The following is a 19,855-nucleotide window of genomic DNA, read 5'->3' as shown; positions in this document are numbered from 1 at the left end:
CTTCAACAACTCCAACCACCTCCACTGCCTCAAATTCAGCTCTTTTTGCTTGAACAAATACTTAAGACTCTTGTGATCCGTGAGCACCTCACATGCCACGCCATACAGATAATGCCTCCAAATCTTCAATGCGCGAACTATGGCTTCCAACTCTAAATCATGAACTGGATAGTTCTTCTCATGAATTGTCAACTGCCGCGAAGCATAGGCAATGACCTTGCCATCCTGTATCAACACTACACCAAGCCCAATACGAGAAGCATCACAATAAACTATATAAGGCCCTAAACCTGTGGGCAAAACCAACATCAATGCCGTAGTCAGAGCTGTCTTGAGCTTCTGAAAGCTCGCCTTATACTCGTCCGACCATCTAAACTGGGCACCCTTCTGGGTCAACCTGGTCATTGGGGCTGCGATAGATGAATACCCCTCCACGAACCGACGATAGTAGCCTGCTAATCCCAAGAAACTCCGAAACTCTGTAGCTGATGTTGGTCTAGGCCAGTTCTTGACTGCCTCAATCTTCTTCGGATCAACCTGAATACCCTCTGCTGACACAATATGACACAGGAATGCAACTAAACTCAGCCAGAACTCACACTTCGAGAATTTAGCATATAACTGACTATCCCTCAAGGTCTGAAGAACCACTCTAAGATGCTGCTCGTGCTCCTCCCGGCTGCGGGAATATATCAAAATATCATCAATAAAAACTATCACGAACAAATCCAAATAAGGCCTGAACACTCGGTTCATCAAATCCATAAAAGATGCGGGGGCATTTGTCAACTCGAGTGACATAACCAAGAACTCATAATGCTCATACCAAGTGCAGAAAGCTGTCTTAGGGACATCGGATGCCCTAATCCTCAACTGATGGTAGCCAGATCTCAAGTCAATCTTCGAAAATACCCTGGAACCCTGAAGCTGATCAAACAAATCATCAATCATCGGCAATGGATACTTATTCTTGATTGTAACCTTGTTCAACTGCCGATAATCAATACACATTCTCATCGATCCGTCCTTCTTCTTAACAAACAACACCGGCGCACCCCAAGGCAAAACACTCAGCCTAATGAAACCCTTCTCAAGCAAGTCTTACTACTACTACTCCAACTCTTTTAACTCAGGCGGGGCCATACGATACAGTGGGATAAAAATGGGCTGAGTGCCCGGAGCCAAATCAATGCAAAAGTCAATATCCTTGTCGGGTGGCATACCCGGCAGGTCTGAAGGGAAAACATCAGGAAATTCTCGAACAATGGGCACAAAATCAATAGAGGTAACCTCGGCACTAGAATCACGAACATATGCCAAATAGGCCAAACACCCCTTCTCGACCATTTGTCGAGCCTTCACATAAGAGATAACACTATGGGTAAAATGACCAGGAGTCCCTGTCCACTCTAAACGAAGCATACCCGGTAAAGCTAAGGTCACAGTCTTGGTATGACAGTCCAAGATAGCGTGGTAAGGTAATAACCAGTCCATCCCCAATATAACATCGAAATCGACCATGTCTAAAAGCAACAAATCTAGACGAGTCTCAAGACCCCCAATCACCACAATACAAGAACGATGGAATCGATCAACTACGATAGAATCACCCACCGGTGTAGACACATAAACGAGAACACTCAATGAATCACTAGGCATAACCAGATACGGTGCAAAATAAGATGACACATACGAGTAGGTGGACCCTGGATCAAATAACACTGAAGCATCTCTATCACAAACCAGAATAGTACCTGTGATAACCGCATCTGAAGCCTCAGCCTCGGGCCTGGCTGGAAGAGCATAACATCGGGGCTGCCACCACCCTGGGCTCCATCTATGGGACGGCCTATAGCTGGCTGACCTCTACCTCTATCGGCCTGAGCTCCACCTCTAAATCCTCTGCCTCCACCTCTAACACCTCTACCCCCACCTCTAGCTGGCTGGGCGGTCTGTGGAACACTTGGGGCCTGGACCATAGAGTGGGAACCCTGCTGCTGCGACTGAGTACCCACCACCCTCGAATAAGTCCTCCTAATATGACCATACTCACCATACTCAAAACATCCACCTGAGTGCTGTGGCTGAGGAAACTGAGACTGACCCTGGCAACCCGAATGACCACCCCGAAAACTATGGAGCGGCGGTGCACTGATAGGAGCCGGTGGTGCACTGTAGGACTGCTGATCGGAATACTGCATCTACGGACCACGGCTACCTGAAGCGCCGTGAGAGACTTGAAGAGATAACTGAAAGGGCCTAGGAGGATGGCCTCTACCATATGAATCTCTGCCTCCAGACGAGGCACCACTGAATCTACCTGAATGACGGGGCCTCTTATCCGACCCATGACCACCTCCCTGCGACAGGACCATCTCCACTTTACGGGCCACATTGGCCGCCTCCTGAAAAATGATCTCACTCCCAGCCTCCCTAGCCATCTGAAGGCGAATCAGCTGAATAAGACCATCAATAAACTTCCTCACCCTCTCTCTCTCGGTAGGAAGTATGACAAGAGTATGGCGAGCTAAGTCGATAAACCTGGTCTCATACTGGGTAACCGTCATGGAACCCTGCTGGAGGCGCTCAAACTGCCTCCGATAAGCCTCTCGCTGAGTAATAGGGAGAAACTTCTCTAGAAATAGCTGTGTGAACTGCTCCCAAGTCAAGGCTGGCGATCCGGCTGGTCTAGCTAAGCAATAATCCCTCCACCAAGTCTTGGCGGATCCAGACAAGCGAAATATAGCAAAATCAACCCCATTGGTCTCAACAATACCCATGTTCCTGAGAACCTCGTGGCATCTGTCTAGATAATCCTGGGGATCCTCAGTAGATGCACCGCTAAAAGTGGAAGTGAAAAGCTTGGTAAACCTATCCAGCCTCCACAAAGCATCGGTAGACATAGCCGCTCCATCACCGGTCTAAGCTACCACACCCGGCTGAACTGCTCCAACTGGCTGAACTGCTGGAGTCTGAATCTGAGGAGCTACCTGCTTCGGAGTGCGAGTAGCAGGAGTCTGGGCCCCTCCTCCAGCCTGAGAGATGGCTGGTGCTACAGGAAGCAAGCCCACTCGGGTGACACTCTCCATGAGGCCCACTAATAGGACAAGAGCATCCTGAAGGACGAGGGCAGCAATAAACCCCTCTGGGACCTGAGCTAGGCCCACCGGAGCTGCTAGGGCCGGAACCTCGTCATCAAAGTCAACCTAAGGCTCCGCTACTGGGGCTGCTGCTCGGGGCTGAGCTCTACCCCTACCTCGGCCTTTGGCACGGCCTTGCCCTATGCCCCTTGTGGGAGCTACTGCTAGGGGCTCGGGCTATTGAGCGGTAGATGAGGAAGCGCATGTTCTCGCCATCTGCGAAAGAACAGAGTAGAAGTTCAATTAGCATTGAGAAACAAAACCGCACGATGAGAAAGAACAAATGTGATGTTTTCCTAACTCTGTAGCCTTTAGGGGATAAATACAGACGTCTCTGTACCGACTCAGACTCTACTAAGCTTGTCTGTGAATTTTGAGACCTATGTAACCTAGAGCTCTGATACCAACTTGTCACGACCCGGAATTCCCACCCTCGGGAGTCGTGATGGCGCCTACTCGTAGAAGCTAGGCAAGCCACGAACTTAGAAATCTTTAACTCTTCTGTTTTAATCCTTTTTACAACTTATATTAACAAGTGATAAACATCTAAATAACAGCGGAATATGAGATTTAAGCGGAAGTCTTAAATAAATATAAAACCATAATGTTTCAAAAGTCAACACATGCCTCTACCCAGAAACTGGTGTCACAATATCCACGGACTACTAAGATCACTACACATAACTGTTTGAAGGAAAGAAGCACTGTCTGTTTCGGATACAAGAGATAACAGAACATAATAAAGATAGAGGAGACGCCGGGCCTGCGGATGCCTGCAAGGCTACCTCGATATCTCGGTGGACTGAAGGCTGGCTCCCCTAATGCTGCTGACCAAGCGTTGCTCCTGTATCTGCACATAAGTGCAGAGTGTAGCATCAGCACAACCGATCTCATGTGCTGGTAAGTGTCTGGCCTAATCCCGGCGAGGTAGTGACGAGGCTAGGACCACACTCCAGATAAATCTGTGCAGTTATATAATATACAGCGGAAATATAAACAGGTAATAACAGTTTAAAATAGAGGGTGAAACATGCGTCGGGGAAACATATCAATTCTATCATAAACTTAATAAAGTATGAAAGAACACTCGATGTCTACAACAATACAATAACAATACTGTAGCGGCGCGCAACCCGATCCCTTATCATTTAACATTGTTGCGGCGTGCAACCCGATCCAATATAATATCTGTTACGGCGTGCAACCCGATCCAATATAATATCTGTTGCAGCATACAACCCGATCCAATATAATATCTAATAATGTTGCAGCGCGCAACCCGTTCCAAATATACAGTTAACAATAATCATAATTAACCGTCCCGGCAAGGATCAACAATAGACTACACCATCCCGGCAAGAGAACTCAACAGTACAAGTATATACATCCCGGCAAGGGAGAAATAGCCATAACCAAACTTGTTCCAACATCTCACTATCTCAACTATAACTCAACTAGTTTCAACACCTAACTACCCAACTATAACCAAACTTCTTTCTCTTTCTCACTTTTACTTCACAATTCACTTCACAACTCGAGCCAATGCTCTAGAGTTTCGATTATCACTTATACTTTCACAATTCGTTATACAACTGGAGCCAACGCTCCTCAATGTTCATAGGTCACAATTCTTTCCACAACTTTACACAACAAATAGAAATCTTCACCAAGGCATGAATAATACAACGAGATCATGAAAATCACGATATAAGACTCACGGTCATGCTTGAGACCAACGCATAGATACTCGTCACCATGCCTATACGTCGTACTCAATAAGAAACAAATAGCAAATAGGACACAACTCCTAATCCCTCAAGCTAAGGTTAGACCAAACACTTACCTCGATGCCATGAACACAACTCATGGTTCAATTATAGCTTTACCCCTTGATTCCACCGCCAATTCGCTCGTATCTAGTCACAAATTACTTAATTACATCAATAAACGCTAAATAAATCAACCCCAATGCATGAAAATGAGTTTTCCAAAGTTTTACCCAAAAAGTCAAAAATAAATCGCCCCGGGTCCACATGGTCAAAACCCGAGATTCGAACCAAACCCGATTACACATTCCCCCACGAACCCAAATATATGATTTGTTTTGAAATCGGACCTCAAATCGAGGTCCAAATCCTCAATTTTGAAAAACCTAGGTTCTACCCAAAACACTCAATTTTCCCCATGAAAATCTTTGATTTTTAAGTTGAAAGCATGTTAAAAGATGTTAATGATTGAAGAAAACTAGTTAAAAATGACTTACAATTGATTTGGAGAAGAAAGGTTGTTTGAAAAATCGCCTCTTAGATTTTTGGAGTTTTGAAAAATGCAAAATAATTGAAAATCTCGTCTATTTATACCCCTCTCAGACCCCCTGTGCGGATCGCACAAATGGACTGTGACCGCACAGGCCTTCCTGAGGTACTGCGGTCCAGTGCCCTGTGCGGACTGCACGAAATGGACTGCGGCCGCACAGGTCTCCACCGTGCTCCGCACGAAATCGACCGCGGACTGCACTGCCCTCCACCGCGCACCGCACAAAGCCGATCGCGGACCGCACTGGCCCCCTTCTGCGGTCGCACACGTTTTTATGCGGATCGCACTGGCGGATTCAGAGACCTGCAACTTCTGATTTTAAGTCTAAAACATCCCGAACCTACCCGAAACTCACCTGAGCCCTCGGGGTTCCAAACCAAGCGCACACCAAACCTCAAAAACATCCTACAGACTTATTCGTGTGATCAAATCATCAAAATAACATCATGAACATCAAATTAAATCTCGAGATCAATGAAATCTTCTCAAAACTTCTTTAAACATCAACTTTGCGATTTAAGTCCGAATCACGTCATATGACATCCGTTTTTCATAAAAGTTTACAAAAACATCTTAAATCATATATAGGACCTGTACTGGACGTCGGAACCAAAATACGGGCCCGATACCATCATATTCTAATCAAATTTCATTTCAAATTTCCTTAAACAATTTCAGAAAATAATTTTCTTTGAAAATTCATTTCTCAGGCTTGGGACCTCGGAATTCGATTCCGGGCATACGCCCGAGTCCCATATCTTCCTACGACCCTCCGGGACCATCAAAACACGTTTACCCAAAATGTTGACCGAAGTCAAATTAACTCATTTTATAATCAAAACTTATTAGTTTTCACAGAATTTCATATTTAAGCTTTCCGGCTACGCGCCCGAACTGCGCATGCAAATCGAGATGACTCTAAATGAGATTTTCAAGGCCTCAGAACATAAAATTTCGTTTTAAAACAAGTGATGACTTTTTGGATCATCGCAATGTTTAAACTTCTACCTTATTGTTTTTAGTGAAGGGAGGGAGGGGGTTAAAGACCTTAAGTTGTGTGAATATTCATCAGATTAATGGATGTCATAATCAAAATACACTTTAGAAGACCGGTAACGAAAAGCAAGGACTATTTTGAAAAGGAGTTTTAACTTTTATGCAGATAACTGTCTATATAAAAGAAATTAATAACTTGAAAATAAGAGAGATAATCTGCTAAGGTTATAATACACTGATAGCTTAAAATTTTTACACATTAAATCCTTTTGAAAGCTTAAATTCGAGTCTCTATATATTGAAGAAAAATAAGGAAGATCCACCAAGGTCCTAACCCCCAAACAAATAGTGAACATCATAGACCTTATGCAGCACAAATTCGAATTCGAATTTGTTGAACCAATAAGCTTTTGGTTGGATGACAGTAATTAAGGTCAGATGGAAGCCTCGCTAATTATGATAAAGAAGAAACAAGGAAACTAGTAAATGTAATCGCACAAAATTTACAATTCTCTAACCACAACATTAGCTGAAATACAAAGAGATCAACAAGACCATCCCAAGAAACCACGACCATATGCCGGGCGGTCCCTGAAAATGAGACAGAAAAGGGAAAGAGGTAGCACGTTTCATCACTCAGATCACCGTTCTGTGACCTCCAAATGCCCAAATCTGCCAGCGGAAAATGAAAGATTAACATATCTTTTCACTCACACAGGTCTAAGATCGCAGAGAGCAGAAGAATACATGGGAAATGATCAATGTGGCAATAAATGAAACTTGTATCTCAAAAAGAAAAAAGAAAGAAAGAGAGCAATACTTGATAACTCTTTTGGTTGCACAATTAACCCTCATCCTTGTAAGAAAACATAAAAAAAACTTACCTTCAGGTTTGTATCCCAACTTCCTGTACATAAGGCACTTCCATCAGCTGACAATCCAAGACAACTAATCCGACCTTCATGAGAGTTTTGAACTGATCCCAAATTTAAAACCACCTAGTATTTGAAACAGCAAATGCAAACATAAGGTTGATGTGAAATAAGGAAGAACTAAGATGATAGCAACATAAACATACACAAACCATCAGACTACAGCAAGTACAGTTATAGCTCTCAGCAGAAAACAACAATTAGTTGAATATTGTTTAAAAACCAATGGGAACTTAGAACAAGAATCATCTCACAATCTCTTCCAACAATAAGTTCACCAACGGTAGTATATATTCTTTTTAACAACTAAGAGATATGCTGCCTCCAGCTTCAAAGATTGGTGGATAATAGACCCGCATCTCTACCCTTCTCCACTTAAATACCAAACTTGGTATCCCAACTGGAACTGAAATCGTGATGATGATAGATGAATATTTCAGACAAACAATGCATAAGCAACAAAGAAGCTACTGTACCTCACCCCCAAGCTAGTTGAGGTATGTTATATTATCCTCACTATTCATTTAGCTCCATCGTACCATTTCATTCCTATAGTCAATAACTTGGGTTCTCTAAATACTTAAGGTTCTCTCTAGTTGCTACTAACATGCACACCTCCAGACGGATTTAAATAACTCCTGGAAAATTTTGAACCTAATGTAAGCGTACAGTCATGACTGAGCTTTAACCCCAACTCATAAGCAGTGAAAACAAAATGCAACTCTGCTTTACCTTTGCTAATAGTGTGTCCCACATGTAACAGTCACCATTCGAGTACCCAGCAAACAGAAGCCGACCAGAGATAGAAAATGCAATGGAAGTGACATGTGGGATATCGCCATCACCATGCGGTTGGTAGTACACTTGCAGCTGGTGTCCAGTTCTAATGTCAAACAATCGGCAAGTTCCATCATCTGAACCAGTCCCAAATCTATTACCATCAGGGAAGAACTTTACAGTATTAACATCTCCCTCATGACCATAGAATGTTCGCTGTGCTCGACTAGCAACACGGGTGTCCCACAGACGGGCAGTTGTATCACAGGATCCAGACACGAACAGTTTTGGATTTGATGCATTGATTGAGACGCTGATCCAATCAAAAGAAATGAAAAAAATGATGTTGACAAACTTCAAAAAAACGTAATGAATATTGCATAACACTCTATAGGTCACCAACTTACCTTAATACATCAGCACTGTGCCCAGACTGAAACTCACCTCCAAAGACAGAAGTTCTTAGGCCAGTGGTTATATCCCACAGAATACATGTTTGATCACCAGAACCAGTTATCATGTGACCTTCCTCATCTGGAACATACTGACATGCTGACACGTATCCCTTGTGCCCACTAAGCATTCTTGATAACGGAAGGTTCCCCTCCTTGTCAGTAGGCGAATTCAAATTGAAGATAGAGCAGACACTATCAAGTCCGCCACAGGCAACGGAATGCCCAAAAGGAGAGAAGGCGCAGGTCATGACCCAAGCACATGGAAGCTTAATTGCATGGGTTTTCTGGCTGGTCAGAGCATTCCATACTATTAATCTGCCATCTTGGGATGCACTCACAATACGATTCTTTTCTGGAGTCCAGTCCAGTGAATATACCTGCCAAAAGTTTTTAAAGAAGTTTAGTCATGCAAAACCATGTTTAGTTAGTATACATCCTAGGATCCAAAAAGACTTAAATTCTGGTCAAAGTGAAACTGAGATTACTGCCCCTTCAACTTTTATCAATACCCTCGCATTACTTCACATAAGTTGTGAACCAGTGAATCAGCAATTAAAAAGCACAGACGAAATCCGAAATATGATGAAGATACATCAATTAGATTTCTAAAATTTTATAACCTCAGGGAGAATCAAACTCAGGAGCAAGCATAATGGTGTAAAAGTATTCTTCACCAGTCTGGTTAATACTTCTTTTTGGTAGGTTATCTGGTGAGATTTAATATTTTGTCATGAGGTTTTTTTGTTAGTTATCTATAATTATAAGGTCCCTTCAAATGTGGGTTTTCGTATTTGTGGTTTAGTAGTTATCGTCCTGGGTAACCTCAGAACATTCACAAGCTTGACTAACAGCAGGGGGTACCTTTGGGGGGGGGGGGGGTCCTGAGGATACGTGAATCATATGATACGTGTAAAAGTATTTTTTTTAAATACTTAAATATATGTGTGCACCCTAACCCAAAGTATCATATGATATGATGGTTATTGAGTGCACCTCTCTAAGTAAGGTTAGTAGTTCAAATCTTGTGTCAATTTTGTTGTTTTTTTAATTTCTTTTTCTAGAATTGGGCGGACCCACGCGAGATTAGCATGTCAGGTGTCACTTCTGCATATTAAGTACTTTTTCTTTTTCTACATTTCTTTATTTGGTTTATGCTTTAAAATTTTCAAGTCTGGCACAGTGAAATTCCTATTTTCTTTTTTTACCTTAATTTTATATATATAAGAAAAAAAGTTAATTTTGAACTTATAATTCCAAAAGCCTAATCGGTGCACTAGTAAGAATTAAAGGTTGACCCGTAAAATTTATATCATGGATTCACCTCTTCGTAATAGTGTTGTCATCTTCCCAAAATCCTGGATCCACCTCTGAGTAACAGCTCCCAAATGTTATCTTGGTTTGGTAGTATTGCGCTTTTGCATCTCCAAGTTTGTTGGTGGCCCGAAGTTAGCCTGCTAACCAAGTTTTATCAATTCATTAAGTACAAGTAATTTTTTTTAGATGGAAGTACAATTTACCCTAAGTTGAAGCAAATTATTAATGAATAACACTTTTCCAAAATTGTGTAGTATCAATTGCAGTGTATCACTTGTCAAGGTCTCAAGGATTTGACAACAACAAACCCAGTGCAATAGATTCTCCAACTTGTTTCATCGCTAATTTTTCCCGTTTTCTATCTCTTCTTCTTCGTGGTGTTTGCCTTCTCTTCCACCCAGTTGTTTATGATAACAGAAAACTTTTTGGTTAACAAGAACCAACCGTACTTGTACATCTATTTAAAGTTCAAGCTAACCTATGATGTCAATAACTTGCGCTGCATCATCTTGAGTCATACGACAAATAACTATTAGAGGCACCCAAAGGGGCGCTGCAAATATCCGGACTCTTCCAAAAGCACTCTTCTAGTCATCAATAAAATAGTTAATGCAGACTAGTTATATTAAGAACTTCTCTCTCCCTAAAAAAAGCTCCTTTATCATGTATGTAGCCTTCTTAGTTGCTAAATCAATGTCTTCCTTTGAGCCACTTGAAAAACAGTGTCTTTCTTTGAGAACTTTAATCAAGCACTTCATAGATGATACGCCCCTAAGGGAGTCTGGAACCAAAAGGTTGCAAATTTTGACTCAAGAAACAAAAATAGGTAAAAAAGTGTCGAGGACAATTTTATATATAACGCATGTAAAACGTGTGTTATACATAAACCTCGAAAAAAGTGTTGAGGACAATTTTATATATAACGCATGAAAAAAAGGGTTGAGGTCAGTTACCCCGTTAAGGTATAGCGCATGTTTTAAATGCGTGATACTCGGTATTTTGAAACCTATAGTATAGCTGAACCTAAAAAGTCGGTCAGGTATAGAGCATGTATTACATGCGCTATACATAAATAAAATAAACCTCTTCTTCCCCCATCTATTTTCTAATCTTCCATTGGAGCCCACCTCCCCCGCCCAAAATCACGTGTCGCTATTATATTACGGAAAAAACACAAGATTCAAGGTTAGCTCGTGGTGTAGAACTTGATTTGGTAGAAAAGGCGCGTATATTCACCGTTCAAAAACTTTCAAAAAAAAGTTATTTGGATAAACTCTTTTCATATAAATTGTTTATATTTTTGTGTAATTCGTTTTTACTAATTATGCCATGATTTGGTGCGTGTTTAGTTAATTCATGAATTTATTAATAAAAATGAGTTACACAAAATATAAATAATTTATACGAAAAGAGTTTATCGAAATACCTTTTTTTTTAACGGTGAATATACGCCGCCGTTTCTACCAAATCGAGCACAAATCAAGTTCTACACCACGAGCTAACCCTGAATCTTGTGTTTTTTTCCGTAATATAATAGCAACACGTGATTTTGGGGGAGAAGGTGGGCTGGACCGAGAGAGGTTCTGTCGTGGAAGAAGAAGGGGTTTATTTTATTTATGTATTACATGTGCTATACCTGACCGACTTTTTATATTCAGCTATAGCGCATGTAATATATGCGCTATACTACAGGTTTCAAAATTTCGAGTATAACGCATTTAAAACATGTGATATACCTTAACGGGACAACTGACCTTTAAGGTATAGCGCATGTTTTACATAAAAATTGTCCTCAACGCTTTTTTTTTTTACCTATTTTGGTCGTCAAAATTTGCAACATTTTTATTCCGGACTCCCCGCAAGGATCACCAAAAGCATCAAGACCCTTCACAAGATCTCAAGTCAAGAAGCTAAGGGACTTGCACCTAAAGGCCTACAATGTTATTAGGGTGATTTCTAAGGAGGAGCTACACGTCGCCTCCCCCCCCCCCCCAATGGTTGAGGGACACAGTCCAACTGGGTCCATTTCTAGAATGTGGTCCAAGGGGAGTGAGAAGGGTTGTGTCAACAGTACCGTGTCAATGGTTAAAGCCACAACGGTTCCGCCTGTGCCAACTGATCTATTGCCAACAGTTCAAAAAGTACAAGAGGGTGACCACATGGACCGTGCCAACAGTCCGAGCCCATGCCACCATGTCCATGGATCAATCCAATGACCGTCGTCATCATGAGCCACCATGGGGAGCTTATGCGCAATCACATGACTTAGGCCATGATTGCCAATTATTGGATACTTCGGCTACAAATTTTCCCTTTGGGGTATAGTAGTTTGGCCGATTTAGGGGTACTTATGTCTTTCCTTTAGACCTAGTATAAATAGAATAGGATGAGGTCATTTTCTTTTTCAGACTTGTTTTGAATATTGAAGAATGTTGATGAATCATGAGGAACTTGTATTTCCTACTTGTTGATCTAACTCTGTAAGGTGTATAATTCGTCTTGAGGGAAATCCTATAGATTAGGTGCTATAAGTCTTGTAATTGTTGAGTAAATGATTATATCGATTGTTTGACACTGCACCTTATATCGGGCTAGTCTTAATTTCTATCCTTTAATCTTTGTTTCTTTAATTTCCGCACATCAATTTGTATCAACAGATCTCCTCAAAAATAATTTTCTTGAACAATTGAAATTTTACATAAGAGAAATTCCTAAACAGTAGCCTTTATCAAGCTCCCAACAAAAGAATGAACAAGCAATAATAGGAAGAGAACAGTGGCACCTTATGATCGAACAATCAATCTTGCCTAACAGGACGTGCCAAATAGCTTTACCAGGAAGATGATCACGCTTTATCCAGAAGATAGATGTTTTTCGAACAATGATAATAACAGATGAAAAAAGAAGATACAAGGATTCTTGTCATCACAAAATAGAATGAGAAACAAAAAAGTTAAACCTAATGGAAAGGATACGATATAAAGGTTAATGAGGAAAATGACGTGTAGAATAAGGAAACAACTGATGAGAAAGGAGACAAGACCATTTATGCTCGAGATAGGATATATAATTCTGCCAAATGACCCTACCTCTACAAAGGCAGGGTCAATTGTCAGAGAAACTATTTCAAGGGTGCTGTTATTTTTCCAAACTATTTGAGTCCAAAACGTCCAAACTCTGATAATGTCTGCTTGATTAAATAAGCGAGTAACTTCATCCTGTCTCGTTACTTCTTTCGCTCCAAAAGTTAGCTCCACATTTTCCAATGCAAAAAATGATAGCGACGAAACATGATCATTAAATATCTAATAGCTACTAACGGTAATTATGCGGACCATTATATATAAGTCCATACAGCCATACTAGTTTTTAAGTAGCTTGGAATACTCAAATATTTTCAACAAACATGGTCAGAACCATGGAACAAGATAATGAAGAAGGAACTCAATCTCTCAGCCATGACATTAATGTCAGAGAAACTTTACATGATGTGTTTGGTTCTTCGAGGATGATAGCCTAGTTAATGAGGAAGAAAATTCAATCTTTCATACGATAATAAAGTCTAATGGAGTCTATGACATGACGATCTATGAAAAGAGAATGATTTCTTTGAGGATCATCAAGATGGGGGAACGGGAGGTGTTAATGAGATATGGGTATGTGAAAATACTGAAGTATTACAAGGTACAAAACAAGAATGACCATTTCTAAGCATTCTTTTTTTTTTGTTAAATTTTTTAATAATAATACGCTGACCATATACATTATGTTAAAATGTTTCCCTATACTAAGTATTCTTAACATTTAAGTTATTTCATTTGTTTAATTGTAGTTTCACTGAGTAATGTTAGACTCTAACTATATTTACCGAATTTCATAATTCTCTTAATTTGGAGGAAAACTTTTTGTAGATGGAAATTTATTGGATGTGATTGATATTAAATTCGTCGAAATTTAACTAGAATTAATTAGTATATTTGGTAGTATTTTATTTTATTTTAGAGAGATTTTTGGGCTAGCTAATGTTAGGTCTTGTTTTGAATCAAATTTTCTACCAAGCTAGGTCAAACTTCGAATACCTCACCTTGAGCCCAAAAGCCACCTGACCCAAGAGCCCAAAACCCATCAACCCACCAGCCAATCAAAATCTTAAATTTAATCCAAGCCTCCCAATCCAATGGTTATCATTCTCCTGAGCGGTGCCACCAATTGTGTGTGTGGTCTCAATATAAGTGTTTTCAAAAGCCAACTTGATCAAGTAAGCAACCATGTTTTCCATGGAACTTGGGGGTGGCTAACACCTTCCCCCGTCAAAAGAATCTCCTTGCCTACAATCCTCTTTTGCAAACAAGTAAATGGAGTTATTTTGGTTTTCAAAAGGAAAATGCTTTTAAACTTGTTTTAAGGTGACCTACCACACAAAACTCCATTGTTAGGTGGTGACTCCGGGAAAATCCCTTTTGGAAACATCTTTTTATTACTTTCAAATTGAAAACCTTTTGACTTTGGAAAAATACTTTATCTTTTTAAAGGTAAAAAAGGGTGTGACATAGGTAACCTCCGGTAAAAAAAATCTTCAAGAAATAACAGTACACATCATTTCACCATCTTCTCAATATGTACTGGGATTCACTTTGTGCACTCTTTTATGAGACATCACCTTCATTATGTGGCAGCTTATAAACCAATTAACCCAAACATCTTGCAAGTGCACTGAAGATATTGCCTCAAGGTCAGTATTCAACCTTGAATACAATTGATTCCCAAAAAGTCGTTTCTAGTCGAACGGTAAATAATATTCATCTCGAGCAGTGTAGCTACCTCATTCCCAATCTTGTGTAATGGAATAAACGAATAACAGTGCAACAATTGCACCAATTCCTTTTGGACCATCTTAAACAATGTTCGTGTAAGAGCGGATTGGAGTTGTTCTACCCGCAAAAACCCAAAATCACATTTCACTTTGGTGTATCTGGACTTTTATTTAACTTTATCTCATTGTCACATTTTGCTATAATTGCAAGCTCGTACTATTCAACAGTATCTAAAGTGTACTACCATTCACATAACCATCAAACAAGGAATGCATTCCCTTGCCCCTTTGTGTAGATCTCATCCCAACAGAGTAGATTTCTGAGATTAAAAAGTACCCAACTTTCTCGTTCACCATAAAACTTGATCATCCAATTATTACTTTCCACAAACCATGTCTTTTTGTAAATTCGACCCATCTTCTTTCAAATTCCTCTACTGTGAACCATAGTTTGGTTTGAATTCATTCTTTGCTGCAACATATTATATTCAGCAACAGCTTTCAACTTAGTAGATATCTTTACATATATATGTCATAGGCAAAACCGACTGATAGTGTCAGACATCAGTTGACCTATTGTTTGCTCTTATGCTCTCGCATTGATCACTCAGCATACAAGTTGGATGAATGTCTCCCGTAGCATAAATTCAAGTAGAAAACATCCGCCCAAATATTTTAGCATCTTTATGCTATATCAGTGCACCCCCAAGTACTACCGGACAAAGGCGATTAACACTCATGAATGTTGCAAATGGCGGTCAATACATGTCCACAAGGTATGTGGTATCGAAGTTAACTATATCATAAGGTCCATAAGCATCCTTTACCTGCTGATGAATCCAAATAACATTTTCCAATCTACCTTCCAAGTCTACATCCATCAAATGAAGGAAGCCCTATCCTTTCCTTGCATTTCATAAAAAAGTGGATGGACTTAGCATTCTTCCTACAGTCTCAGTTGTTACTGTGAATAAAATTTCTAGTTCTCGGATAAGCATCCCATTCGTTCAACACTCCCATGCCAATTGCTAAACCTCACTCACACAAATTCTAATACGTGAGCTGTCATTTGCTTCAATTATCCTATTCAATGCCTATGTCATTTTCCTATGGTCAACAATAAGCCAAGACATGTCAGGGTTAATTGGATGCAAATGCACTTCAACTACCTTGCTTACAAGGCACCTTACTTTACCATCTATCACATCGTTAACTCTATCTAGACATTTAGTCCTCTCAGCATACTTGCTGTAAAGAGTTTTACCTCTCACATACGGAAAAATGTACTTGGTGGACTCACCATCTTACGTATTGATCATTTCACTACACTAAATCCTTTAGTTTCCATGTTTCGTGTATAAATCAAACAATTTGTCTATACCAGAAAAAAGTCATTCCAATTTTTGGACCTTCTAATACTTCTAGAATTTCACCGACCTGCATCTCATTAAAATCTCTAGTGTCCTACCTTAATATTCCTAAAAATAATCACTCTTCATTTATAGTTCGTCACGTCATGGATTCAATTAGAGACATCACTTTCATAAAAAAAAATAGAATAATTCATCTGAGAAAATAGAATTTTCTTCCTCATTAACCAAATTGTCATCCTCCTCCATGGTTTTGATCGTATTTGTTGAAAGAACTACAAGCCACTTAGATTTTAGTACGGCTGTCTAGTATATAATACCTTTAGCAGGTATTAGATATATAATGATCAATTTTTGCAGTCAACACTTTTTGCATTGGAAGAGATTCACTTTTAGAGAAAAGGAAGTAGCGAGAAACGATGAAGTCATCCGCTTATTTAGTTAAGGCATTGTAGACACTTTATATTTTGGATGCAAATATTGTGGACAAATAACAGCAACCTTTTCCAAAACATTGTGTTTGTAGCATATCAAAACTACAAGTTTTTTTCTTCCAGTTCCGAAGAGAATTAATTCAATAACCTAATTGATGAATACTAGGTATAGAACTCGTGAACAGACATGCTTAAACCAAAATTGCACCATTTGTCACCATGTTATGTTTCAAAAAAAAAATCGAGCTCCTATATAACTTTACTCCATGTAGATCATAAGGTAAATGCATATTAAATTCTCACTATAATGAAGAAAGACTTCAGACCACAGCATAAACAAGTGTATAGACAATACAAAAGGTTTCACAAACATGCGACTACACTAAATTTACTATTTTTCATGAAGAAACAAATTTTACTGATTTGACTGAAAAAAATTAATAATGTCGCATTCAGTGACAACTTATTAGGCAATAGAATCAGGCAAATCATAAAATGGAAGAACGATATAAAGGAAAACCGAGGCCAGCAATTTGTTGCAACCTCTGAATTGGAGCAAACAATACATAACTGTAAGTCCATCCTTTCGAAACATACACTATACATGTTAGTGTTAACCTACTAGAAGCAGTTGGTCAAAGAGAGCAACATTAAGGACGCTGAGATCAAATTTGTAATTTTTAGAACAGATAAAAACTAAAATCATTAAGGCTTAATTCCCTGCCCTTGAAACACAATACCTAGTTAAAAATTTAGGTTCTTTGGCTCCAACATACAAGCCTTGGTGCAACAGTAGATAGTCGTCAGTCATATAGGTTTAATGTGTTGGAAGAGAAGCACAAGGACAGAAAATATCTACCTTACCGGTATGTCCTTGCAGGATCCGACAACAAACCAGATCCGTCGGGCCAAAGCTGACTGGAGCTTTACCTTGTGACCTTGCATACCCAGCAACTGCCAAAATAAAAAAATTAGATCTCCTGTTTTGTTAAATATGCAATTCATGAAGAAATTCATGAAGAAAAGGAGCAACCGTCAGTGTCAAGTAGATGGAGACGCTTCTGCTTGAGACGTTCACGGAGAGTATTTACAGTTTGGTTAGCGGCCATGTGCCGTTCTTTCAGCTCCGTAACTGACATATTTACCATTATTCAACCATTCACTTCCATCAAATTCATCATTTGAATTAGTGAGAGAGAGAGAGAGAGAGAGAGAGGAGATTTTTACTAAGTTGACTCAGTGGCTGCTCTGGAAGAGGCTGGCAGTGTGGTTGTGTGGGGGAGGGGGGGGGGGATGCCACGTGGCTACATACTTAATAAATTGCTTCAAATATCAACAAAAAAAAAAAATAGCTATTTAAACTAGTTTTTTACCAATATTGTCGGGAGGTGTATTTTGGTCTCTCAAATATAATCTTGAGCATATTTAGTCCCTTAAGTATGTTAAAGTAGAGCACCTTTAGTCCCTTATCTTTGAGAATATGTCTATTTTGGTCCCTTAAATATAATCTTGAGTATATTTAATCCCTTATATGCTAAAGTGGAGCACATTTAGTCTCACTGACAGAATCGTTCAAGATCAATTACGAGGTTGGTTTCGGCACTCACCGTCCTTTTAATTTACTTATCGAAAATATTTTATAAACCAACGCCCAATAATAGTACAGAGCTGACAAATTTAAGATTTTAAGTCTGAAACTTTTACTTCTAAAAATTTCGGTTGTTTTTTCCAAAAAGATAAGTTAAAATTTGAAAAAATTAGAGCTGTCAATATCACTTCTAGGTATATTATTGAAGCAAATGAATAACCAGATTGTATTATCACTTTTAACTTGCGCTAGAAATTATTTACATTTGGTAGCCGAAAAAGTATATAAAATTTGTATAATTTTTGTATATTAACATACAAAATGTATATATATACAAAATAATATACAAATTTTATACATTTTCAAGGTCAAAATTTTAGAAGACACTATCTAAAAATGAGGAATTAAAGTGATAATTTGTGTTATCCAATAAAAGGAGAGGAAATCTTGTGCTTCAAAGTTGAAGATTTGCTTCATGAATCAGAGTTGATTAACACCGTTAGTTTTTGAACACATTCTGTCAATGAGACTAAAAGTGCTCCACTTTAGCATACTTAAGGGACTAAATATGCTCAGGGTTATATTTGATGGACCAAAATAGGCTTACCCTCAAAGATAAGGGACTAAAGATGCTCCACTTTAGCATACTTAAGGGACTAAACATGCTCAGGTTATATTTGAGGGACCAACATAGACCTACCCTCAAAGATAAGGGACAATATTGGTCAAAAACTTGTATATGAGCTATAAATTAAAGTGATAATACACATTATCTATATCTATATATATTAAAGCAAGAAAGTTACCATATATGATTGACTTTATGATTGGCAAACTAATAAATATCAATAGTATATGGTGACTTTATTCTATATTTGACTATTTTAGTTAAATACAAATATAATATATATATATATATATTTGAATTAATAAATTTATAGATAAAGTTCTAAAATTCGAATTTAAATTAAAAATAAAATTTATCTTTTTTTATCATGTTATCATATGCAATCATGTTAGGAACTTTTGTTATTTTTTCTAATTATTTAAATACTACTTCGCCTCTAGCAAAAAAAACTACTCCATATAACTATAAAACTCTTTCACATTTAAAATCCTATAAGTATAGTTCTTTGAAACACTATAGCTAGATTTGAATAAAACGAAATTCTTTTAAAATAAATTTAATATATAGGGTACACGTCTATGTTTATCTAAATAACAAAAAGAGTTTACAAAACCAAATAAAAGTTTACTTACATATATAATAAAGTAAACATACATGTTGGAGAAAGAAACATCGCAAAATCAGTCAACATTAAAAAAAAGTTATTTCTTTTTTCTTCTTGAAGAATCTATATATATATTAAAGCAAGAAAGTTACTATATATAATTGACATTATAGTTAAGCCAAGTGGCAAGTTAATAAATGTCAATAGTATATAGTGACTTTATTCTATATTTGACTATTTTCATTAAAGAATATTAGTTTTGAATCATTAGATTATGTGAAAGGTTTTTTTTTCAAACTCAACAAGAGAGAAATTGGTTTCTAATTGATAGTTTCTATAACGACTTTTAAGTGTAACAAAGAGTATATATAAAGAAAAAATTGGTATGACGTGATCTTCTTTTAAATGTAAACAAATTATTTCGAAAAAACTCTTTACTTTTTTTAATTCAAAGATAATAAAAAGATAAGATATTTTTGAACATTAAT

The 19,855-nt window shown here is 38.5% G+C and overlaps 1 protein-coding gene across 2 annotated transcripts; it reads right to left on the bottom strand.

Moving 5' to 3' along the window:
• Positions 1 to 6,886: 6,886 nt before the first annotated feature.
• LOC107820634 (guanine nucleotide-binding protein subunit beta-2-like) lies at positions 6,887 to 17,845 on the bottom strand. 2 transcript variants are annotated; one of them, XM_016646948.2, is made up of 6 exons: positions 17,581 to 17,845; positions 17,407 to 17,501; positions 8,569 to 8,993; positions 8,117 to 8,474; positions 7,337 to 7,450; positions 6,887 to 7,124 (listed from the first exon to the last, which is right to left on the bottom strand). In XM_016646948.2, exons 1-6 carry the CDS (start codon positions 17,693 to 17,695, stop codon positions 7,089 to 7,091), a joined length of 1,143 nt encoding a protein of 380 aa, XP_016502434.2. In that variant the 5' UTR covers positions 17,696 to 17,845; the 3' UTR covers positions 6,887 to 7,088. The 2 variants fall into 2 exon arrangements, with proteins under 2 accessions (XP_016502434.2, XP_016502435.2); XM_016646949.2 differs by having other exon boundaries at positions 17,412 to 17,501; positions 17,581 to 17,824.
• Positions 17,846 to 19,855: the final 2,010 nt, after the last annotated feature.

This window comes from Nicotiana tabacum, chromosome 6 (assembly GCF_000715075.1).
Source record: "Nicotiana tabacum cultivar K326 chromosome 6, ASM71507v2, whole genome shotgun sequence".
NCBI lineage: Eukaryota > Viridiplantae > Streptophyta > Magnoliopsida > Solanales > Solanaceae > Nicotiana > Nicotiana tabacum.
Note: the sequence above shows the minus strand (reverse complement) of the source record. Positions and strands in the feature narration are given on the sequence as shown.